At 33.5% G+C, this 27456-nt stretch overlaps 1 protein-coding gene across 2 annotated transcripts; it reads left to right on the plus strand.

The window, feature by feature from the left end:
* Nucleotides 1-27208, plus strand: LOC136973505 (nose resistant to fluoxetine protein 6-like). Of its 2 annotated transcripts, none has more exons than XM_067268234.1 (15): nucleotides 1-304; nucleotides 11753-11988; nucleotides 12749-12869; nucleotides 15052-15139; nucleotides 16170-16264; nucleotides 17719-17892; nucleotides 19520-19613; nucleotides 22427-22513; nucleotides 22586-22748; nucleotides 23230-23309; nucleotides 24704-24823; nucleotides 25164-25287; nucleotides 25495-25681; nucleotides 26743-26885; nucleotides 26967-27208. In XM_067268234.1, exons 1-15 carry the CDS (start codon nucleotides 22-24, stop codon nucleotides 27126-27128), a joined length of 2157 nt encoding a protein of 718 aa, XP_067124335.1. In that variant the 5' UTR covers nucleotides 1-21; the 3' UTR covers nucleotides 27129-27208. The 2 variants fall into 2 exon arrangements, with proteins under 2 accessions (XP_067124335.1, XP_067124334.1); XM_067268233.1 differs by lacking the exon at nucleotides 1-304 and adding an exon at nucleotides 5756-6130.
* Nucleotides 27209-27456: the final 248 nt, after the last annotated feature.

The following is a 27456-nucleotide window of genomic DNA, read 5'->3' on the forward strand; positions in this document are numbered from 1 at the left end:
GTGAAGACCATTTTCCACAGAATGAAGTTCTCTTCGTCTCTATTAATGTTTCTAGTATTTTTATGCAATGGAATTTTCGTGAGAACTGAAGAAATTCGGGAAATACGGAATGAAACTGGCGAAATTTTAAACGTTTTGACAAATATAGATGAAGAATTAAAAGATTTAGCTAAGTACGCCTATCGCTTAGGTCTTCCTTATGCCATGGAAATATTTGATAATGTTAAATTGTCTTCGTCTTGTTTGAGAAGTGGGATGCAGTTCTTAAGTGATTTAATGAAATTTAAAGGATGGGCCTTAAAAAGTAAGTAATTTAACATTTTTATTGTATAATTTTCATGTGAAGAAATATTGAAGAGTTTTTCTAATGATGTATTTCACAAAATTGTCTAGTTTTTTTAAAGATAAGTAGGTTTAGCTAGTGGATAAAACTGGTGAACCTCGCCACTTAATACAAGTCAGGTGCGAACCCGTGACTTGTATTAAGTGGTTTAATATGAATCTTAATTTAATTTTAAACTAGACTTTTAGAGAAATTCAAACTGCTACTGCAAAATGTGGCAAATAATACGACCTAATATCTTGTTTAATTCACTCTATATGATGTACAATAGTAAATACTTTATTTACAGTATTTTATGATATCGTATATAACAATCAAAAATTTATAAACAAAGGCACAAATTTTCAAAGATAAGATAATATGACCATCAAAATAACTCAGTTGTCGCTCGAATGACTTCTTTCCAACAGGTCATTATATTTAAGCATGTTTTTAAGGAAAATTTAAAATAAATTCGCTTTAATAATACGTTAAATTAGATAATACAATAAATGTAAAGGAAGTTTCCAGTCTTGCAATGATTAAAATTATATTATACAGCTTTGATAAAGTAGGAAGAGGAGGCGGTGAAAATCTTACTCGACGAATAAGTTACAGGGCAGTGATTTAACCTTTTCCTCTGACCGATGGTGGATTGGATAAAACCACTAAACAATGATCGTGGGTTCGTTCCTCATCAATGGACTGATCACTTAAAGTTTTCCGGATTTTCTTCAGGTGTCTAACACATGAAAGAAAGTAACCTATATTCAGGAGCCAGTTTCTCTTAGAAAGTCCTCTCGGTATGCACCCCCTTCAGCAGATCACACGTGTTGCATGGCCTATTCCCATGAAACCCCCTCGAAATTTTGGAATGCGTTGTCGCACCCCATAAAAATTCTTTTCATTTAAGAGTTTAGGTTCATGCCATTAGCTCATTATTATTTAGCTTTTAAAATAAATTAGTTTCAATCCATATCCACAGGGGCGCCACAGCTATTGTATAAGCTGGAGCATGTGGGAGTGTACAATCTGTATGTTAGTTAATTTGTATTTATGTGTCAACGCAACACACGGGCGGTCAGTCGAGTGGGGATGCCTCGCGTAAAGTCCTTATATGGAAAAGTAACCTCTATTTAAGTGTTACGAATGTGAAGAAAATCCGGAAAACTGCACGTGACCAGTCCGCCGGTGAGGCTCGAACCCACGATCCCACTTCCAGTGCTCAGTGGTTTAATTCACTCGCCACTGGTGGGCTCGTGTAGTTATTAATTGCACACCAGCGGCCGAGTAGATAACGCCACAAAATACAGGCAGTGGGTTCGCGCCTCGTCAACATGCCAGCCACGTGGAATTTTCCGGGTTTTCTTCACGTTTGTAGCATCTAATTAGGGAAGAGTTTCCCATAAAAGACCTCCCTGGATGCATCCCCCTCGGCAAGTCACCCACGTGTCGCTTTGCCGTAGGCCTATACAAACAGATTAATTATATAAAAGAATGTATTTTATTGCGTATAACAATAAAAAAAAACCCTATTTATTTCTAAAAGAAAATAATACGTAAATCGTAAATTGATTCAATTATATATTATCTGAAAACACGTGGTATAGGAATTTCCGTGTATGAAAGTAGTAGACAATAACAGTATTTGACTCCACGCAGTGCTGTCAAGAGTAATGGCGTAATGCTTGACTAACATCACAATGAGTATATATAAGTGGCGTTGAAATAAGGAATAAATTTATAAATGGCAAGTTAACTTTCAAATATTATAGAATATAATTTTTATTTTTAAAGTAAAAAAACAATATCAACTGTAAAGTACTGTTTACTGCATAATTCGATACGCTACAATGAACACCCAACCGAAGCTGCACATTATAAATGGGACGTTACACACGAAATATTATAAGTTTAAACTGCATTTTTTTAAAATAAATTGTAGCTGTATACCTGCATCTATTATACATTTATTATTATTTGTTAAATTTTAAGCAATTTAGTATTTTTGTGGATTTAAGTGTTTCTATACGGTGACACGACATCGTTCAGGAGGATTTTCTATCGAAAAATGACTCTTAAATGTGTAAAAAATCCAGCAAATACCACATTAGCGAGGCGCGAACCCACGACCAACTACCGGTGTTTGCTGGTTTTATCCACTTCTAATTATTATGAAAGTTTAGCTAAAAGGGGTTTTAGGATCAAAGTGAATAATATGAAGAACGTTCTTCGGATATAACGTAGCATGTTGAACATGCTTAATGTTTATTTATTTAGTGCAGAATTTTGTAAGTTCTCAAAATTTGATTGATAGATTTCGATTAAATTCTGCCATTATCCATTAACTGCCACGAGGAATCCATAAATGTGGTAAAAAATCGGGTACGTGACTTCATTTTCGAGATACATGGAGTTAAAGTGAAATTTCTGTGCCTTGCAGGTGCAAAAATCGTTTCTTTGTGACTAATAAGTGGAGTGCCCAGCAACTGTTTTCTTTAAATTACACATCCATACACATACGCAGTCCTTACACACACATTGAAACACGTGTTAGTGCTTGGGTAAAATAGATCAAAAGATAATTTATTGGTATATGAATTATATTGAATTATATTTATATATCTTAATCGGTTAATTGCTTAACCTCAGCTTAATTTCTCGGCCATCCGGCCATAACAAAAGATTTGAAGAACAATACATAAACTATGACGACAATAAAGCAATTAAATTTTTCCTGAAAGAAAGAAAACTAAATTTATAATTCGATATGTTTGTTGCTTAACTATCGAATTATTTCTATTATTTTCATATTTGATATCATTTTAATTAAATTTGATTGAATTATTGCAAGGTACCACAGCTATATTTAATATGGGTCGAGCTTCAATTTATATATTATGTTTACTATAATATACTGCATAATGGAAGATGAAACAAATCGAGGATTTGTTCACTATCATTAAAAAATGAAGGTAATATGAATCTAATTGAAATGGAAATTATCATTTTTAATCATTTGTAATTAGTTCAGCTTTATGGGCACTGAGATAACATTTTCTTCGTACTAATAGGAGGTTGGGTCATATCCACAATGAAAAGACATGTCTAAGAGACTGGTGGTGAGGAACGGGTTCCAACATAACCAGGAATGACAACCCATGAAAAATTCCTGGGGAGTTGAGCACTTGGATTCGATTTCGGGTACTTCAGGGCTGTAGACTGAATGTTTAATTACCTGGCATTAGCAGATGTAAAAATAAGATGATATTTCTATTGTCTCGACGAGGCAAATAACGTTTTACAACGTCAATTTGCCTTTTACAAAAAAAGAGGGAAAATTGTATTTTAATTCAAACTTGTTTTCAAAGGATAATAAACAATACGTACGGAGAATAAAATGCCATAAAATTCAAAAACAATGGATACATTTTCTAGAAATAATAAATACCAAATTATAATTTTAAAATATCTTTAATAATTACATGCACAGTTTAATGTAAATAATCTAAAAATAGATTATTTAATTAGAAAAATAAGTATAATTTTGAATGAGTGCCATCATCGACAAAATGGCTGTTGGATAGTGTGTTAGAATTTAGCTATGAATAATTTTGATTCGAACTCAGTGTAATCTCTATAATTTATCGCTGGGGCTTTTCTGTATCTCCAATCACCCATCACTATTTGTTGTGTTATGACAACGCAACACTTGAGCGATCTGTCTAGGGAAATGTCTTCCGGTAGGTCTTTTTAAGGTAAATGGCCCTATTCAGGCGTTACAGACGTGGAGAAAACCTGAAAACACCCACGACTGAACACTGATAAGTCGCTGGTAGCGCTTCCGTAACGAGCTGTCCACGTGGAGATTTTCTAGTTTTCTTCACGTGTCTAACACCTAAATAGGAGTCATTTTTCCGTAGAAAGTCTTCTTGAGATGCATTCTCTTGGCAGGTTGCCCAAATGTTCTGTCGTCTTCGATCCTTTAGCGCATAGCCCAATGGTAACTGATCCCATTGTGTAGATCAGGGTCGTATAACAATGGAAATGTTGCGACCTACCGTATAGTTTATAGAGTGTTGTGTCTTATTTGAATCAATTCCAAATGTAAGTATACAAAAATGAATCGTATAAATATTTTGTAGATCCTAGTGTAATGAGTTTTCAGGGTATTAATACTAGAGGACATGGGCGATCAGACAAGATGGAAGGACTTTCTACGAAAGACTAGACCCTATTTCGTTTTCAGACAAGAGAAGAAAATCCGGAAAACTCCACACGGCCTGCTGTTCGTCAAGCGCGAACCCGTACTTGACGAAGTTCAGTGGTTTTATATTTAGTGGTTTTATCCACTAAATCATTAATGAGATATAAGTGAAGGACAATAAAGGTAATAAAATACGATGGATTCGTAGAAAAGTATTGAGAAATTACTTATTGTTTACCGGGTTATAAAGACAATTTTAGTAGTGAAAACAGACTTTTTTTTTATAAATTAATTGCTATTGTTTTATTATACTAGAAATGCTATTATAAAATTATTATTATATAAGAAAATAGACGTATCTTTATTTTAGTATTACAAAATAGCTATATAATATAAAGATTTGTTTTGTAATTATACGGATTAAGTGTTTATTTATTTATGAATACGGAAATTATAGAATATTTTCTCTTAATAATATATATTACACAGTTTAAAAAGTAAAATAATTTCTATTGTTCTAGAATAATTAAAAATAAAGTTCGGAAAGTTAATCGAGGCATTGGTGATGTGCCAAAGGGTTTTATTATTACTTGTTCCGCCCTATGGGCATTAAGAGGGGCATTTTGGAGCCATCGTGAGTTCGGCCAAGTCACAATGAAGCGAGCGGATGATAAGCAAAGGAGGCCGACATATGTAGAACAGACCACTCCCGCAAAATTCCTGGTGTTTTTGACCGTCCGGATTCGAACCCGTTTCTCCTTCAGCAATAGACTAACTCCTTGCCATCCGGCTGGCGCCAATGGAGGGTTGTCTCACGGAAAGACTTTTTATGAAAAACTGGCCCATATTTAGGTGTTAACATTAATATACAGGATAACCTAAAAATATGTTAACCACATAAACATAAATTGCTGCCTTAATCATGTTACCGAATATTTTTATAAAAGAAAAAAAAAACACAAGGTGTACTAAACACAAATGTAACTGAAACATACAAAAATGAAACATGGTTATCTGATACTTGGGCGACCCTGTATATTATAAATAGAATGTTCTGAGGAGGTTATTCATAAACAATCTACAGTTAAAGAACAGAATAACGAATATATATATTTCAAAATAATTTTTAAATTTCGATAAGAGGAAAACCATTAAAATATAAATTTACGATCGATTAACATTTAGAAGTATGATTATTATTTCCTGAACACACAATGGGAGGAAAACCTTTCGTTAATCGTATAAATCTTGAAGGCTTTCCTTACGTAGCATTCTTGTCCCGAACACTTTCAACAGTATGAAGATGTATTCCTCTTGTTACGTCGCGATATGTTTCATTATGATATCAACAGCTATATTCGCCAAAACAGAAGAAATTCCTTACATTAACGAAAGCGTAATAACGAGTGATGCCAACGAAACTGTGCAACGTTTGATAAATATCAGCGACAGAATAAAAAATCTAGTTAAAGATGTTTACCGATTAGGATTTCCTTACGTAATGAAGATATTTCAAGAGACTAAATTGTCTTCATCGTGCATGAGAAGTGGAATGCAATTCGCTAGCGATTTAACGAATTTTAAAAGATGGACCCTAAAAAGTAAGTAGTTTAAATTTTCCTTTTTTTTTTATTTAACTTCTTCGATCGATGGTTTGAAGGCCAAGATGGCTAAGGTATCAGCGTACTGCTCTGAAGGACCCGGGTTCGAATCAGGGAGGTCGAAAATCCTCACGAATTTTTCCGGGAGGTGGATATGTCGGTTTATTATTATATATTTAAAAATGAATATCCTGATATCAATGTAAGTTTTTAGGTCCACGTAGAGTGCGAACAATGCTAACATAATACAAAATGGGGTAAATCCATCTACTTTGATGCGTAACGAGGCAACGATATCTACACGTATATATTCATTCTCCATTTTGTGCTACAGCTTTCGCCGTTATCTTCTTAGTTCTCAATGTTTGTTTGGTAAATTTATTTGATTACGTCAACGCGACATATGGGCTATCTGCCCAGGGAGATGCCTTCTGCAAGGACCTTCTATGGAAAACTGGCAAATATTTATATGTTACAAACGTAAAGAAAACCAGGAAAACGCGTTGCCATCCCGCTGGTCAGGTGCGAATCCTCAAACAACTATAGTGTTCTGTGATTTTATCCACTCGGTCACTGATGGGCACTAGTTTCCAATTTGTGAGTGCATAATTGCGAACGTTATTACGGTATACCTACGTATCATTTCTGTTTTCGCTCTATGTTCGGCCAGACCCACAACAAAGAGACCGGGCGTTAGAAAAAATAATCCAACGTATCTTTATAGCATTCTATGTTCCGACTTCTTTCATAAAATTATAAAATAAACAACACACAAAAACCTAATCAAACAAATACATTCTGTAAAGCGATGGAAAAAAGTTAAACGTTCAAATGTTAGATCTCTCTTTACTGGCCAAAATGACAAACTGGACCGCAAGGCCATAGCTCCTTCCTGGTCTTTATTTGCCACGAATGATCAAGAGTCAGAAGTTAACCATTAAGCGTTTTCCCACTAAAAGTAACGTTAATGGTAATTGGTTAACTTTTAACTGCTGATCCTTGGCTGTGAATGTGACAGAGTAAAGTTTGGTTTTGACAATCAAAGGATACCTGATTCTGCAGATAAATTTTTTTGTAATTTGTTCATTTTCAAAAACAGTGATTGGAAGTTACAAGCAATAAGATAAATCGTTATTATAAGTAACAAATATATTATAAAACAAATGAATGCAAGTTAATACAAATAAAATTAAAACTAATTAAAATGAATTGATAACTTTGTACAAATACAAGCGATATACTATAGATTATTCCCTATGAAATTTCGGGATTTTGAGCATATATCTGAACTCAGAGGACCGAGACGAGTTCAACGATACCCTACTTTTGGACCGGAGACGAAAAAATAAAAAAGTTATCATACTTTTTTCTGCGATCGCGCGATGATCGGGAGTCGCGTCGCTTCCTCCGCTAAGCCTATCGCGTGTTTAACAGGCAGTCCGGCAAGTCGGCCATATATACCTTCAAAAGGCAGATGTTGATCAACGAGCACACTGATCGTCTGCAGTTCGAGTTAAGTCCTTTTCGCACACCCTCGCGCTCCTCGACCTCGGGGCCTACGGCCCCTCAGCCGCCGACACGCTCGTTATCGCTCGCGGCCGGCTAGAAATACGCGCCACTATCGTGGCTTGTTGGACAAGCCACGATAGTGGCGCGTATCCTTCTACTATCCCGCCTAACCTATCCCTCCGGGAAATGACCGTCACCGCTAGGCGGCGGAAAAATCTGAAATTGCGTGGATTCACTGTGAAAGGCAAGAAATTGTAAATATGACAACTTTCTTATTTTTTGTCTCCGGTCCAAAAGTAGGGTACCGTTGAACTCGTGTCGGTCCCCTGAGTTCAAATGTATAAATTAAAATAATAATTCTAAAAATTATATTTTCAGAAAGAAACGCGTTAAAAATTACTCTTTTCTATCCGACTTCGAGATATTTAACACAGAGATGGATCACAATCTAAATTCAATATTTATTTCTTACTATATTTTCCAAATGCACTTCGCCTGCTGGCCTCATCAGTGGATACAACGCTGTGCATTATTAGTACTTTTATACTCTATCACGGCATCCCAGCATGCATCTATGCACATGCCAGCATTTAAATTAATTGTATTTACATGACTTACGATGCAGTAGTGTTCGATAATACGTCTTTTTACAATATTTGTCGTTTTATACAGTATTTTAATATTACTTCTATCAATTATACAATTTGTAATGTTACAATGTTGATGCCATGGAGATTCACCTCGTTTAAGTCTAATTGCTGCTTCATGTTCTTTTAATCGTGTTTCCAGTTTCCTTCCAGTTTCACCGATATAGTATTTTTTGGTTGTACATGTTCACGACAATCTGTAAACAACTCCTGCAATTTCCAAGGGATTCTTTAAATATTTAGAATCTTCTTTATTAATTAAATTAATGGTATTAGTTAATCTATTTTTTTGTTCACCTACTAAACCAAACTGGAAACACGATTAAAAGAACATGAAGCAGCAATTAGACTTAAACGAGGTGAATCTCCATGGCATCAACATTGTAACATTACAAATTGTATAATTGATAGAAGTAATATTAAAATACTGTATAAAACGACAAATAATGTAAAAAGACGTATTATCGAACACTACTGCATCGTAAGTCATGTAAATACAATTAATTTAAATGCTGGCATGTGCATAGATGCATGCTGGGATGCCGTGATAGAGTATAAAAGTACTAATAATGTACAGCGTTGTATCCACTGATGAGGCCAGCAGGCGAAATGCATTTGGAAAATATAGTAAGAAATAAATATTGAATTTAGATTGTGATCCATCTCTGTGTTAAATTTCTCGAAATCGGATAGAAGAGAGTAATTTTTAACTCGTTTATTTCTGAAAATATAATTTTTAGAATTATATCTATATAACTATCGTCTTATCTGCCTAGAATCTAGGCGGATAAGACGATAGTTGAACCATAAAAAATGACTGCGAAAATCCGGGGTCGTCTTATAGGACAGATACAAAAAAATTAGATTGAAATTTATATTAATTAAAACCATTATAAAAAGACAGACATACCGTAATTATTTACTAGAAGACAGTAGGGTATGTGCACAAAATAGAATAGCCCATACAATGTTTTTGTGAATAATAGTCATGGTAATTACCCGAATGCCTGAATTAGTGCGAATGTTTGCAAAAATCGCCAGATGCAAGAAAATAAAATTTGTGCATTCGAAAAATTACAAATAGGACATAATTCCACATACGCTATACAGTATTATTATTCAGATAATGATTGCTGATCTAAACTAAATTCATAGACCGTTGATAGTTTGGGAGTCGTCTTATAGGACAGATATATGCTAAAACTATAAAACTTCGACGAAAATTTATACATCGTCTTATCTGAAGGTCTTATCCGCCGAGATATACGGTATTTTAATTTATTCAATAACTGATCCCATTGTTTTTAATTTTATAATTCAAATATATACTCAAAGTTCCGAAATTCCATAGGGAGTAATCTATAGTACAGCCAATACAAGTTATACGTACACTTTTCAAGAGTAAAATTGCAACACCACGAAGGAATGGACATAGCCACATGAATATTGCATGACCGATAGAGGCGACAGTTATGCAAATGAGCAAAAGTTACAAAGATACGCAACAGACATCTGTTTTTTCAGTAACGAGGATGGCTCCATGGGCTACCTTACGGCCAGGCATACTCTCAGTGAGGGGATCCATGGTTGCTCAAGGTATCGTTTGCCAAGCTGTATCTACTGCGGCATTCACGTCCCTTGGGTGTTCGATAGGAGAGAGATCCTGCCAGGCTGCGGGCCCGGAAAAATGCGAATTCCGTTCAGACTGTTGGGAGATTACCATGCAACATGCAGTCAAGCATTGTCTTGCTGGAACACTAGCGAGGTTGAAGCCGAAGTTTTAAACGCGAAAACATGTACGTCGGACGTTCAGCGCCGCTTTCCAGTAAGCCTAGAAGTTTGACAATGGCGTTTGGAATGTCGAGCGTGATTCCACTGACTTTCCAAACGCCATTGTCAAACTTCTAAGCTTACAGGAAAGCGGCGCTGAACGTCCGACATACACGTTTTCGAGTTTAAAACTTCGGCCTCAACCTCGCTATTGTGTCTGGTGCGGCCTGCACCAGCGGCCGAAGCATAAGCCCCCAAAATCCGTGTGACGTACTGGTCCGCTGTCAGAGTACTATGAAATGTGCACCGGAGCTATCCACCAATCAAACCTGATGCCCGGTGTGGAACCGCTGTGATGCTCGACGTAAAGGCCTGGCACATAGCGTTCCCCAAGATATCTCCATACCCGTGCACAGATGCAGGATTCTTCCGTAAACCATCAAATTGAACTATTTTGCCACTTTATAATAATTAAATATAGGCCTATAAGAAGTTTTTAAAATATCACAACAGGTGGCACTACAACATTTTCAAATTTTTCCGGGAAATTTACGGAAATCGTTGCTTAAATTTTTTTTTCGTATTGTTATAATGTTCTGTTATCAATTCCTACTTACAAAATACAAATGTTCTAACTTATACACATCAGCTGCCTAAAGCTCTGAAGTGTACAAATAAAAATCTTTCCTGACAAGTGCTGTATGAGAACCCGACTTAAACATGTTAAAACATTAATTTATACAGCTTGTTTCTTATGCCGATTATACAATATACTGTACTTACCTCACAAAGTATAAGTAATTTGTTAAGGACCACGTCTCACAGAGAATTAATTACCCAGCCTGTAATCTGTGACTCTCCTTTGTAATAAGAAAAATTCTGTATCCTCTTCGACCAGAATTCGTGTGATTTGTGCACCCTAAGCCGCCATTTTAAATTATACATGGCGTGAATCACAAAAAATTATATAAACAATAACACGGGAATCGTCGCCATACTGTAGCACAAAATGGCAGATACCTGTATCGAAGGAGGTGCCCTAGTGTAACATGAAAGCAACAGAATGCGATTGTAACGTCACAATACTTAGAATTGACCTAAATATCAATTTTAATTCTGAAAATACTTAAATTTGAAATAATATACTAAAGATTATATTGCAATGACGTGTTAAAATGAAATTCTACCATGTTAAACGAAATTTAAATGGAGTGCTCGGTGTGTTAGTTCTTCGTTTCTTTTTCATCCCATACTCCATATATTTTGAAATGCATATTCACACCCCATAAAACATTCATTTTTTACGAGGCTATATAAGTTTATCCTATAGATTGCTGACCGGACGGTTTAGGTGGCAAAACGTTATCATAACGCTCAGATGAATCCGGGTTTGAGATTTGGCGCTCAAAAAACCCCAGAAATTTTTGGCGTGATCATTTCTGGCTACGTCGGGAAACGTTCCTCAATATGTGTGTCGCTCCTTTTGTAAGCATGGCCATACCAACGATGGACTTGAAAAAGGCTTTCTTAATCCCGATAGAGAGAAAAACTCTTAAAAACACTCTCTAGAAAAGGTGTATTGTAACGGCAGATGTTCAGAACTACTTGTAACTATTGTACTGAAATTATCTTAATGATTTAGTGAGTGTTATTATATAACTATGTCGTATTAATAATTATTTATTACGATTTTTAGTGCTGGATTCAGCTGGAAAACCACAAGCGGGAATGTTAAAAGGAACTCCTTGGATGCGTGGTGATTATGACCAATGTTTGAATATTGTAATCGAAAGTAATAGAAGATCTAAGAAAAATTCTAAAGTAATTCGTGGGAAATTTTGTTCTGTAATGTTGCACATTAAGGAATTATTTGATAAACGTGCTTACGTTTATGAAAACTTCACTATAGTGAGAATATTCAAGGAAATGCTGGTGTGTATTTTATAGATTTAAATACAGTAATTTAAAGTTTAAGATAATTGAATAAAGCACAATAAATAAATGGAAAAAAATGCTTATTTTTGCATGTATTATAGGAAAATATTTAAAAAAAACATGCTTAAAAATATTAAGTGTTGTCGAAAATGTTTTTAATGTCATAATGATGTATAGGCGAGAGCTTCAAAGAAAAAAATATATAGATGATCTGATGGTTAAGGCGGTTAAAGAACTAGCCTGTTGCTCTGGGGAACCGGCTTCAAATCTTGAGAATTACACAACGGAATGTTTTAGGGAACCCTATTTCTGGATATGTCAGCCCCTGTCCCTCTACCAGGTTGCCTCATTGTTGGCCTGACCCATCCTATATTGGGTATAAAAAACGATTTCTTAGTTTCCATAGGACAGAAAGAGTTAAAAATGAAAGCAAAATATTTTGTTTACTTATTTATTTAATTTGATCTTAAGGCCCAATGGTACATGATTAGACTAATAAACTTGGTTGAATCTTTTCTATCTGTTTATGAGTTTTAGGCTCACCAAATTTCTTTTCCACTGAATAATGGAGGGTGAGAGAGATTGCCGATAAGGTGCCGGCGTCGGACATGACGCTATCTCTAGAAAACCCACATAAAACATGAAGCCTCAATGCATCTTTATGAATTCTATAAGAAACTTCTTTACGTTTATTTATTGTAATTATTTTAAGATAAATGACGAACTATTCGTATTAAATTATATTTCATGTTTTTAGGAGCCGCTCACTTTCGAACAATACGCATCTTTGTTGAATCATTGGAGACTAAACTGGAGATTTGACATTTGTATTCCGAGTACTTGCAGCGAATCTGATTTAGAAAACATTTTCACTTGGAGTAAGTTGTTATAAAATTATTACTATTTTTTTTATTGATATAATGATTTTTAATTAGCTACTAAGGCAGTCGAAAGGGGAGAGCTGGGCATTTTTACCCTGGTCCAGAGAAAACTCGGGAGCCCATAATGGTTCTTACCCCTATAAAATAAATATTATTTTTACTAACAGAAAATAAAATCTTCAAGACTATTTTTTATTAATAAATAAACATTTCACGCATCTCATTTCTTTAGAATACCAATATCTAAAAAGCTCTTTTCCCGCTTTATCCCAAGTCCCAGTTAATCTCTGGATGGGTTCTGTTAACAGAATATAAACGAGATAGATATATTGTCATTACAGTAGAGAGTCGTTAATCGGCACCCTGGTAATCGGAATCGCCGGTAATCGGCACGATTTTCAGTCGGACTGTGTCGTGCTGAATCGAACGTTTTTGATACTAAATTTACTTCTAAAGTATAATTTTCATGTTTTTATATTCTTCAATATATTTATTTTGTTTGTACAAAATGCAGAGATAATTTTTAACGATACGATAGCCTCGATTATTATTATAAAAATTCTCGTTAGGCTTAAAATCGACGAAAATTCAACACGAAGCGACACGCAACGGAGAAAAATTCAACACAAAGCGACACGCAACGGAGAAAAATTTGAACATCGGACAGGTTAATATATTTTTTCGTACATGGACCGTAATCGGAACAAATCCCTAATCTGAACAACCCCAGTCCCCAATTGATTCCGATTTTCGGTTCTCTACTGTATTTTCATTTATAGTGGCATCATAGGGCATTGCGCTCATGAGTGTTACACTTTTATTCTTTTTTGGAATGTATATAACTATAATTGCATGATTCTGAAAATAAACCTTATTGAGAGTTCAAGTCTGAATGGCCGAAACGGTTAGGATTGGGATGGTGTGACATGGCAATACAATACGTCGGCGATCTACTAAGGTGAAATGCTTCGTGGGAGGACTTTATATGGGAAATCGGTTTCTATTTAAGTGTCAGACACATGAAAAACCAAGAAAACTCGTAACCTAATAGTGAGGTGCGAACTCCTAACCAACTATCAGTGTTAAGTGACATTTTGCACTAAACTATTTGGTAGATTCAAAATGCTTATGACGTCTTATTGCTGTGAACAACCCAGGATCGAATCCTGAAGAGCAAATTTATGAATGGGTCCTATTTCTTACTACCTGGTTACCGATACTGTTGGCTTGAGCGAACTGATTAAGGTGTGGTTTGGGCATTCATGATCAAAGGGAGAAGGAATCAAAATTGAAAAGCAAACCTTCGTGGGTTTACCTTATAATTTCTAAAAATAAATAAATAAAATTTTAAAAAAACATTTCTTGTTTTGGATAAGACCTTAATAAGACTTACTATTTTCATTGTACTTAACATTGTCATATTTGTTATTAAGGGAATTTTTACAAGTGGTAGTTTGTAAAAAACATAATCTCAATTAACATAGCCCATAGGTAAGATTTATCACATGTGTTGTAGGTTAGATTTTTTTTCAGGCTATTGATACCTTGTGCATAAGTGTTACTTCATATCGTGTTTTGAAACTTTATAATTTATCTTCAGTCTGTCTTATTATGAATTAAATAAAATATGCATCATGTAATGCGAACGTAATATGTGTAAAAAAGCAAATAATGAAAATAAATCGAAGGATAATCAAAATATAACTTGTACAAAACATTAATAATTCATAAAATTTTAATAAAAATTAAATAATTAAGAACGATGTTATAAGCAAAAAAGTTCTAATCCCAAAGACATTAAAATCTGTAAAGCAAAAGAATAATTAAAGCCTTAACGATTCTCTTCAAATTTAAGATGGCTCACTGATGGCTGAGAGGAAAAAACTACTGAACCCTATTAATTGGTTGCGGGTACTAGTCTGATCAATGAGATGAGAACATGGAGTTTTCTCGGTTTTCGTCATGCATATAGGCCTAATAGCCAATAAGAGATCATGTGTCCATACAAAGTTTCTTTAGAGGCATTCTTCCATGCCAGATCGCCCATGGTGTGTTTTGCGTTATCAAATCAAATAAAAATTATATAAATTTTTTTCATAATAAATTAAGCTATGTTTTGAATTTATATCAAAGTTTTGTTACTTTTTATGAATTTGTAAGTTTTAATTTGTTTTTATAGTTTTTGGAGACATGATTCCTTCCAAGGTGTTTATGTGTAAAGAGAAAGGAGAAGAAAGAAAATTTTCTTTAGCACAATTAACCTGCATGTAAGTTTTTCTATTTTTACTGTTCTTATTACTACGAATCATAAGCATTTAGGTATACTCGAATATTTTCCATCCAACATACAATATATATTATTTTTCCGTTTTAATGTAAATATCGCTTCAGAATTCTTTACAATTTCATACTTGAAACTGGGAAATATCTGTAAATAATAAATAAACTTTGGGAGGAATTCAACCAGCAATGACGCCTGAAAGCCCATTTAGCCGGGGATGACAGGTAAAGACAGAACTTTTAGATATTCCGCCCATCTGTAAATCCACCGTAGCGGTCGCAGTCCGTCCAGCAACTGCCAAACAACCTAGAATTCCTAGGGGTCATCCGCATCATCTTCATTTCAAGTACATGACACCGCCAGAACTCGTACAAAATTCATGTATTTGTAGTCCGGATTCGATTCCGGTAACTTCTAGAGCAGAAAATGTTTAGAAAATAAACACTATCTTGTTAATTCATACAATTCATTATGGGAATTGTCTATAATTTTCAATCAAACGTAAGATTGAATAACTAAGAACCCTTAACATTGCAAGAATGAAATTCTTTGGTGTCTTCAACTTTAAATACGAGTATCACGTATAATTAATAGAGAAAACACACTTTGGGGATAAAATTATATTATTTTATATTATCAATATAGTATAAATACAGTCAGACTATGCTATAACGCCACTATGAATTTTATTTTGAAATTTACAATATATCGAGAGGCGTGATAAACTTGTTCCAGAAAACCGAAGAAATAATGAAGCCTACACACTATTTAGCTTGGAAGTTTGTACGTCACGTGTTTTGGGGTGATGCTAATCTAATTTACAATACGAAATGGTAAATTTAGTAATTCACAGATACAGAAATTCCGTAGAATTAATGTGGAAGATTCGCTCGCGAGCATTCATTGGCGTTTTACGAGAATTGTGCTATTTAAAAGAGCGCTATATCGAGGTTTGACTGTATGTATCTTTCAGCTTGTATAATAACTTGAGATTAAAATTATGTTTTATTTTACAGCGGAATATTTGGCTTTTTTATAATTATGGTTATCATCGCAACAATTATAGAATTGTTGATAAATTATAACTATATACCCGAAAATAATAATAAAGGTGAGAATATTTAAAAATTAAACAAAAGTTTTGATTAATATAATTAAAATACAGTCTATATTTTATTAATTTATTTATAATTAATATAATCATCGAATATTTTTTAAAGTACTGTGTGATTCATATAGAACGAAGTCATAATAGTATTTAGACACGTCATGAATTAGCAGAGAAAAAATTGATAGAGTGATCATTTGATTGTGAATAGATAATTTAGTTAGGTTGGAAAACCTATAAACATATGAAACATGCCTTTCGGGATGATTTTCTACCGAAAACTAGAATTTATTTAGGTATTAGACACGTGAAGAAAACCTGATAAACTTTGATCATCTGCGAACTCGCGACAAAGAACTAGTGTTTATTGGTTCTATTTATGTGACAATTTAGGAGATCATAATAATCGATTATGAGATACACGTTTTTCTCAGAGAATCTTGGCATCCCTTTTCTGTTTGTATGATTTCCTTCACGATATTTCCCTTTAGTATATCAAGTGTGCGGGTTTGTTACCATATAATCTTTACTAAACAGTAAAGAATTCAGGTGTTACTTGGAGCAAATATAGTTGCTACGAGAGATCAAGAAACAAACTCTTGAACATCGGTTCCTGGCCATATAGAAAGTTGCATTTCTGGAATTCATTTTTAGGAAGATCAACACCATCGAGTTTTTATACAACCCCCAAATAAATTCTGTGGAATTCACAATTCTTTCAAAGAAAATAAAACGAATTACAGGAGCAGTTACGATGCATCAAACTCATGCCATCTTCGTGACCTTCATTAATGAAATAATGTTTATTATTTTCGATACAATAAACTTTAATGTGAAAATAGAGTTGCATCTCCTGTTTTATCGCCAATACTTATGTATGTCTTTCGTTCTGTGTGAATTAGCTGTGTATCATATTCTGTATGAATTCTATAAAAGTAGTCTTTAATTAATTAGGGAAATTGAGTAATTGATTACTTAAATCCTGTGTATATAGGGACTGTCCATAAATTACTTACGCAGATGTGACTGGATGGGTATGTAGGTAATCGTTACGATGCGTAACAAGGAGAAGAGGTGTTTACAAAAACGTTACATAATTCTAGGGTCTCAACTTTTGGGTAACAGTGCTATTCATTGTTATTGGTAATGTGTTATTTTACTTCAATACTCTGTCAGCTATGCATGGAACTAATAAAATAATGTACGGTCTGTATATTATTCCTTACTACAATTAGGAAATCGAAGATATGCCTTACGTAATTTTGGGGGTGGATATGTGTGATAAAATTAGAGAGAAGTAGGATAATGGTTGAGAAAGTATAAAAATAATGTTACGTACAGTACTTTATGGACGATCTCATACTGCAATACAAAAATTTTAAAAATTGTTATAATATAGACCTAAACATTTATTATTTTATAACCGATTGATTCATATAACAATTTCTATATTTTAGGAAACTTAAAAGAATACGTCCTGGCCATATCTATACGCAAATCTTATCAAACACTTTGTTCTTCCAATACTGATGAGACAATAGCGTGTTTCAGTGGACTAAAGTTTCTTCTTGTTTGTATAATTGTGTTTGCACACTCATTAAGTTACCGATTAATGATGCCAGCGCTCGCAGGTGAGTCGCTCAGTCTGCAAATTTCTTAATAATATGAAATTTTTGATAGATTTGACATGAGAATTTTAGATAAAAAATGGTAAATTTCATAGCTGGTGTGTATGAAGGCACGCTTAAAGAAATTAGCTCGAATCTGACCAGAAACCTTAATGTTAATGTACAGTCTGTTAGGACAGACTGACTGGCTGGCATTACATACTCGAAACTGGTATATACAGGATTCTATCCTCAATTTATGATAATGTGTCTGTTAGAAACACAACGGCTTGCTTTTTAACCGTCGTAAAGTGAGCCATTGTTTTTCTAACAGACTATTCAATTGCAAATGTGGCTTAATATATTTTATTTTTTATATTTTAACAAGTGATTTATTAGTACAGCTTGCAGGTATAATAAACTCTATATTTTTTGTTTTATCAAGCACAAAGCCTTTTAGAGTAAGATAGCCTTGTTAAGACCAAGTTGAGGTTTCTTATATAATGAAAAACCAAATCAGAATTAAACTTTGAATTATATTTATGAAATAATATAGTTTTACTAAAGCTAGAAACGTTTCTCTTACTACACAAGAAATATAATCATACTGTTTGCATTGTTTAATGTGATACAGCAATACAACACATGGATAATCTGCTAACGGAGAGTCACTTCCTGGATGTTTTATGAGAAATTGGCTCTTGTTTCGTTGTTAGATGCATGAAAGAAAATCCCAAAACTCTCCATGTCTAGGAAGAATTTGCAATATTAATAATAAATAGATAATTTGAATCTTGTATTTTACCTACTAGTGGAAGGTGAATAAAAACACTAAAATCTGGTAGTTGGTTGCATGTTCGCGCCTTGCCAACAAATTTTCCACGTGAAGTTTCCTGGTGTTTCTTCACCTGTCCAAACTAGTTTTCCATATACAGTAGAGCATCGATTATCCGACTCAATTGGGGACTGGGGTTGGTCGGATAACTGAAAAGTCGGATAACCGAAAAGTATGAAAAAGTACATTATTAGTATAGTGTATTAGGCCTGGTTTAAATACTAGCCTCCCTTTAATGGTCGAGCCAGTGCTGCCAGCTAAAACATGCAAAAATTTAACAAAAATAATATTAAAGTAGCCAAGACATAACCAAATATTGTAGCGCCACATCACTAGCGGACATTTGAATTTGCCGACTAGAACGCGATCGGTTAACCGATAAGTCGGTTAATCAGGGGTCGGATAATCGATGCTCTACTGTAAAGTGTCCTTGGCAGATTGTCCAAGTGTTGCATTGTCTTTCGTAAAATGGACAACTCTTCCATCTTCCAAGTTGATTTAAAGGTCTCCCGTTTAGTGAAATATGTCATCAACATATTTAAACTAAGGATAGATTAGTCACTGGCTGCGAAACGTAAGTACAGTTGGGAAGATAGTACTGTATTTTGTTTTCCTTCATTACTAATGCAGCCAATAGGCATACCATGTGTCATGAAATTACAGTTAAAATTACTTGGATTTCTTCACTTATTAATGTATTCATTAATTAAATTTGTGTTTTAATTTACATTGCAATACTGAAATTTGTATACTGCTATACAAATATACTCAAATATTTTATTTGATATTTAAAATTATTTAATTAATTTATTGTAGAAAAACCCTACGACGTTGTGGAATTGTTTGATAATACCGCCGTTGAAATTGCTTCGTTAGCAATAACAATGATTGAAACTTTTTTCTTTATCAGGTACTTTATATAAATGTTTTATATTCCTTTTATAAATTTAAGCCGATTATTTTAATTATATAATAATTTTAGAATAATTTATATAAATAAATATTTGTTTATAATAAAGGATTACAAGAGGAGTAACCGGGTGGTAGACATGAAAAACTGGCAGTAGGGCTGAGTTGGGTATTTTCCGCCAGAGAGGAGTAAACTTAGTGGTCCTCAGTAGATTCTACTCCTAAAACTTTAGTCTGTTCTACTTATTTCATTTGTTTAAACGAATGGAAAATGGTGTGCTCTTCATATCCAGGACAGGTGGCCTAAAAAATTTTTTAGGATCTTGATCTGGGGTGTTTTTCGATATTAGTATTGGCCACGATGTTTATGAAGTTAACAGCATCGTTGTCTTTGGAGGCGACGATGTACAGTCAAATCTCGAGTTCGAACTCCTGTTTACGAACAAAATTTTGAACGTCATATTTGCCCCGGTTGCCGTTGCCTTACAATAACTCGGTTGCCGAACAAGCTATTCGGCGAGATCCGCCTGCAGATGGTCATCTCTCTATACTTCCTGTGTAAAAAAAAAAAGGGTCCGACCAATCAACGATAGAGCTATCGATTCAGAAGTTAGTGGGGCCAAAATCGCTGGCGTCATTATACGTCACGACACGAACGTTATTATTCAAATTATATTCTAATGCGCTTGCGAGTAAGATACTATTTCCGTTTTTCGGTACGCGTGGTAATTGAATGCAATTCAAATTAATTAACAAAAACCTCGTTAATTGACATTCATGTAATATAAATGACATTCACAAATTCGTGTTTGAAGATTCTTAATTCAAATTAAATAAGAAAAATTTATTAATGCCTACACACGCAATATAATTTCATACAGTAGAGAGTCGGAAATCGGAATCAATTGGGAACTGGGGTTGTTCCGATTACCCATTATGTACGAAAAAATACATTAACCTGTCTGATGTTCAAATTTTTCTCCGTTGCGTGTCGATTCGTGTTGAATTTTTCTCCGTTGCGTGTCGCTTTGTGTTGAATTTTCGTCGATTTTAAGCCTAACGAAAATTGTTATAATAATAATCGAGGCTATCGTATCGTTAAAAATTATTTCTGCATTTTGTACAAACAAAATAAATATATTGAAGAATATAAAAACATGAAAATTATACTTTAGAAGTAAATCTAGTATCAAAAACGTTCGATTCAGCACGACACAGTCCGACTGAAAATCGTGCCGATTACCGGCGATTCCGATTACCAGTGTTCCGATTAACGACTCTCTACTGTATTATATTGCATGTGTAGGAATTTTTATGCATGAAATACAGCTTATGTTGTTTTTTATAACAAAATTTGTTTCGTTTTTACAACAAATCTGTTTTCGAACAACTTTTAGAAACGAATTAGATTCGAAAACCGAAGTTTGACTGTACTTCACTTTAACGAAAAATCAATTTCTTTTGTCGTATGCTTTACATGACTAACGGCATTTAACGATTAATTATGACAATTAAGAAGAGTAAAGAAAAAATTAATTTTGGAATTGCTGCAATTGAGAAGAGCATTGGAAAAGAGAAATCTCTTTTGGAATTTTGGAATCGCTTTTATTGGGAAAAAAATTTCTTTTGGAATTGCTGATATCACAAACAGTAATAATTTAATAAACCATCAATCACCTTTGTTACTGAGGTATGTTTAATTAAAATGCTAACATTTCCGACCTAATACGATAGGCCATATTCAGATGTAACAACATTTAAACAACTTCTTACAGAAATACTGGAATGTATACTTCACACAGAAGAACCTTAAGAGTCCAACATTTAAACGACAGAACGTCCGAACATTTTTACATTTAAAATATTAGATAAATTAACAAATAAATAATATAATAATAAAACAAAATATACTAAATGAACTAAAACAATAACGGTATATATAATATAATAAAATATCAGATAAATAAAAGAAAAATGAAATAAAATACAGACACAAAAAATACCCCTCTAAGTATAAGGGTAGGTGCTGGCTAAAAATTTTTATGTTTTAGTTATTTTTCTATGTAGAATTTCCATGCAGAAGCTAGCCCAACCGCATCCCTTGCATTAATACAACCATTCTTTAATTTACATTTATAGATTTCGATTTATTCTTCGTGTATTGCTAATGATGGGAAACTCATAGCCCTGAGGATAGTTGCTTCATTCTATTTAATTACAGAGTCCTCTGCTTGTGCCATTAAGGATAAAACTGTGTTGAAGTGCCCTTTATAAATGTCATATTTGTGCTCTTTAAGTCTGATAGCTAAATTTCTTCTTGTGACCCCAATATAATCCTTCTTAATTCCTAATTTCTAATTTTAATATGGAATGTTATATACGCCCGCGTTTTCTTTTATTTTAATCTTGTCTTTATGATTTCTTAAAATATTATATAAATTAGGAGCTCTTTTGAAGACTATTTTAGAGTGTTTTTTGTCAGACACTTGTTTCATGATGTTCTTGATGTTTTGATTATAAGTGAACTTGGAGATTTAAAACTGACTTGTTTGTGTTCTTATTAAAAGTTTAAAGATGAGTCAGATATTTATTTAACAGCAAGGATTTTTCTCTTTGTGATATCAGCAAGGAATTCCATTAACTTTCATAACCTTCTTTTAAAACTGCCAGAATTCAAGCAACCGTGCCCTTGGTCGCCAATCCACTCAACTCAAGCAGTTTTGGCAACAGCTCAATTGTGATTCTTATGATTCATACTTTGCAACATTTCTTCGTTATTAGAAATAAATTAATTCGAATATCTCTTTCTTTTAGTGGCTTTTTAGTATTTTATAATGCATGGAAAATTGAAGGAAATTCAATTGTACATTACTTATACTTCCTGATTAAAAAATACATTAGGTAAGAATAAATATTTTAAGATTTATGTATTATATAATTTGTAATTTTTATATGTTGATTTATAATTTTAAGATTTACGGTGCCCATTTTCGGCGCTTTTGCTGCATTTCTCATTCTCCCTCAGCTTGGTGATGGGCCAGTTTGGCATTATGTCGTACGTGAAGCAGAATTTGCAGAGAAAAATTGGTGGAAATTCTTTGTTCACATTCAGAATTTTTATCAAACTTATTATACTGTAAGAAATAAAATTATTTTTCATATTTTTAAAAGTATTGTATTTGCAATGTTTCGTTACCTAAATTTTCCAGTAACTAAGTTGGGCAAAAATCGCTGATCACGTATATGGTGACAGGTTTGCGCTTTACCAAGGTTGCTCACGTGGAGTTTACCGGGAACATTTTACGCACCATTTTCTCATAAAAGTAATTCGTGGAAAACTTTCTATGCTGAGATGGCCTCTATTTAAGTGTTACACAGGTGAAAAAAGCGGAGATAATTTGACCTGGCCAGCCCATTGGTAAGGACTGAATCTGTGACCATCAATGTTCAGTGGTTTTATATATTCAGTCAGAAAATAGTAATATAATTGAAGTATTTTTTAATCACAATTATTTACGAATTAGCAATTAATGAATGAAAATTTTCTTCAACTTTACATATTATTATAGGAAGTAAAATGTACTGTATTAATCATATTTATATCTATTATTTAATAGTTTACAGAGCATTTCTGGTTTTTACACGCATTATTGCAACTAACGATCCTTACTGTACCAATACATTTTATTTACTCCAAGTAAGTTGTATTTAATATTATGAAATTAATTATACAGTATGTTGTTGATAAGTACTAAACTTACAAAACATTATATTACTTGTACAGTACATGTATATTTAAACTAGTATTACAGTTATGTAAACTGAGTGCACCAAAGGCTCAGTTGGCAATTAAAGTACTTGTAAGAATCAGTACTTACCTCGTAAATGAAGGAGGTGTTCAGTATTTTGTCTATGTTGCATTATTGAATCCTTGTATGGATATTCGAGTAGAAACTTTTTGAGTAGTGTAATGTAATCATCGTACGCCTGCACCATTAACTTCATTTAATTAACTTACAAATATTATAAATAAAGGATAAATAATCCACTTTCATAAATATATTTCAACTGTTAAATTGCTGTTTTATTGTTTTTTACTCTTATCTTTTTACCCAATGGACAATAAGAGGATCCTTTTCCACAACCATTGTGGTTTCGGAAACGCCCACAATGGGGACGTGGGCGATAAAAATTTTTGAGGAATTGCTCGCACGGATCCGATTCAGACCCCCAAAATGGCAGGCGTATGCCGAAAGTGGGATGAACACTACACGATTTTGATTCTCAACGTGATCTGTTAGCCGCACGGATCCGATTCAGACTCCCAAAATGGCAGGCGTATGCCGAAAGTGGGATGAACACTACACGATTTTGATTCTCAACGTGATCTGTTAGCCGATTTTGACGTTACGAAATGTGTTTCCGGACAATGAAGTTGGCCAATGTTGGTTTCCTCGAAAGTTCGGAAACCTGAGAAATTGTCATCAGCAACCAATTAGCAACGTCTCCCACGATACTAATTTATGAGTAGCGAGTAGTGACATCCGTTCTTCTAGGCGTTCTGCTCTCACTTTTTGTTGGTTATGGAAGAGAAATTCCATAACCAACAAAAAGTGAGAGCAACACGACTCTTGATGGAGGCAGACGTTTTTGTTTGGAAATGCTATATCACGTGATATGTTGCTGAAGAAAAATGTTATCAAAGTGCACTGTGTCCACAAACAGTCCAATAGCAAAAAATTAGTATTGTGTTCGATTTGCATTGATGCTCTCTGCCGTCTGACCATTCACTCATGAAGAGTATATTGCAACCCTTATAATTGCCACAAACAAAATTGATGCTGGCTACATTTCTTATAAACCTCGATAGAAAATCTGAGTATTAGAAACGTAACAATCTAACTGATGATTTGAAGCAATCGCCGAGAAATTTAATCGGTTACCACAATGCTACAATTCTCTTTTTAAATTTCAGTCGAGTTCAAAAATTATAACAATAAGATTCTTTTGTTTTTGCTATTGTTAATGGATATAAAATATTTTATAAATATACAGAATATTTTTTAATCTTACCTGCAAATTTTTTTTCAGACAACCAAAGATTGGAACTTACATCATGATTATTTTAACAGCAACGGGCGTTGCAACGCATGTATCAAACATTTGGCTCAAGAAACATTATTTAATGATAGGAATGTCTTTCAATATGGAGTAATAATATATTTGTATACTGTATTACTTTATGAATAATATATATATACTAATTTTAGAAAAATTTATAGAAATAAATTACTTTTCGGTTAATGTAATATATAACCCTTGGTGCCAGAATGGCTGCTTGTCACTGATTCCAGCAAGGAAACAGTGGGACGCACGTTCTAACATAACCTAACCTATTCTAATAATTTGGTTGCTAATAATTATGGTAATTTATTAGAATAGGTTAGGTTAGGTTAGAACGTGCGTCTCACTGTTTCCTTGCTGGAATCAGAGAAGAGCCGCCATCTTGGCACCAAGGGTTACATTAACCTAATTTTCTTTATTATTTCAGCACAATATTTAATTATACTTACAATAATTACGACAAACCTTACTTTTCTCATCTGAGTTCTTATTGTTTCGGATTATTACTTGGCTCCTATTTATCAAATAACGGAAAAGTTAAATTTGGAAAAGTAAGTTTACTTCATTTTCATTATTGTCTTATTACCTATAAGAGCGTATAAATAGCATGCTGTTATATGTACCAGCTTTTTTTTGGCACTGCACTGCTATGTAATAAAAGATAATACAGTAATAATAAGACCTTATTGTATGAATTGATCTTCAAAAATATTTTGTTGTAAGTTAGTAATTAGTAATGATTATTTATTATATTTCAGATTACTTGTGTCATACTGTGGATTTTGAGTGTAGGTTTATTAGGAGCAGTATTATTTGGTATGCATGGTTATAGAAATGAATTGTCTTTGAACGAAACTATAATTTTACTTCACAAATGTGTTTCTCCGTTTGCATGGACTGCTGGTTTGGCTTGGTTGTGTGTGGCCTGCATTACTAGAAATGGTGGTAAGTACACAATAAAGGTATATACGTTGTATACGATTTTAGATTTTTATTGATGAAATATCCAATATTCTTCAATATTTCTATGTGAATTATTTATGTAATATTTTACTTACGTACGTGAGCTATTGTACAAAGTTAAACGCTTATAATTATAGACAGTTATAATTTTTACATAAGAAAGATTTTGAAGCTGTAATAGGTTTACTGTGAGAAGATTTATAATATCTATCGAACAGAAATATTTAGTTCATTTGAAATACGTATTCTGTTATAATCGATTGTTTGGTTTTAATTGTATACGGCAACACGACACTTAAGAGGGATGCTTCCAGAGAGGTCTTTTATGGGGAATTTGTTCTTATAGGTGTATTACAAACCCGAAAAACTTTAAGTGACCCAGGCCCAATTTTCAATGTTCAGTGGGATTATCCCAGGCCGGCTAGATTATAGTATAATAATAATATAGACGGCTTTGGTTTATCCAGTCAGCCATGGCGCGACCTGTTATACATGAAACTTAGTAGATCATTCTTGCATCAAATGCAATAAAAGTTTTTGTGCTTTTGCGTTACTATTCAGCATATCCTAAAATGCTATATTAATGCAAGCTATTATGCATAAACACGTCGTTATTCAATGTACAGAGTGTTCGAAAAGTTTATTCGTACTGGGAATTGTGGATGATATTGGAATGAACTGTACAACAAAAATACATTATTTACTGTCATATCTAAATGAAAGTGTCATTTCTAACATGTGTGTATTTAACTCTATAGCTGTTCAGTTTACTCCAATGAAGAATAATTTGCACTTTTTGTGCGGAATTTCGATTATAGGTTAAAGGACTGTATTGTTTTGTAAGGTGTTTTCTTTATTTTAAAGTTAAAATATACTTTTAAAAGGGACAAGTGAAGGGCATCCACTTCTTATTACTTTTCCATTCGAATGAATTTATCATTAGTAAAAACGTCTATCAGAGTAACACTACCGTAACATTATTTAACTGTTAATGCGTTGAATATTTTAATATTGTAGATACTTAAATTATTCTAAATTTCTAGGTATTGTAAATTCGTTTTTATCTGCAAATGTGTTTATTAAATTGAACCGTCTGTCAGTGTGGCTGTACATGCTTCATCCAGTTTCTGTCCTTTACGTTTACGGACAACTTAGAAATACACTACCCTTCACCGAATTAAATTTGGTAAGAAATATACTTCATTACATAATATTAATATTTACAAGATTTTGAAGAGAACTAAACTAATTGTTTCTATTTTTTCAGTGGATTATGTTTTCATTCATGTTGTTTTTTTCTTTAATATTATCCACTCTTTTTTACGTATTTTTGCAATCACCGTTCATCGCTGCTTTAAAAATGTACGAGTGGAGCTTTTACAAAAATGAAAATCCAGGAAAATTAAATACATTGTCTGTTCGACTGTAAAAAGACAATAATAAAATGATGAACCATCTGTAACATTTACTGTTAATAAATCACATCTGTAATAAACTATATGAAAAATAGCTGATGTTTCGATTTTTTAAAAATATATTTAGAAGCCATTGCGTGATACCAAACCCTTATTCCACATTCTAGAAAACAACGGGAGGTTTGCAGGCTTCTTATTTATATACAATCCAAACTGTATAAAATGCCCCCTAGATATGACTACATAAAGTACATAAATATTCGTGGAGGGATTTAACTCACAAATGTCAAGTAGAGAACTCAGCCTAAATGGCATTGTTATAAGCAAATTATGTGACTTTTG

This window comes from Centruroides vittatus, unplaced genomic scaffold, assembly GCF_030686945.1.
Source record: "Centruroides vittatus isolate TY-2023 unplaced genomic scaffold, ASM3068694v2 contig_318, whole genome shotgun sequence".
In the NCBI taxonomy this organism is placed as follows: Eukaryota; Metazoa; Arthropoda; class Arachnida; order Scorpiones; family Buthidae; genus Centruroides; species Centruroides vittatus.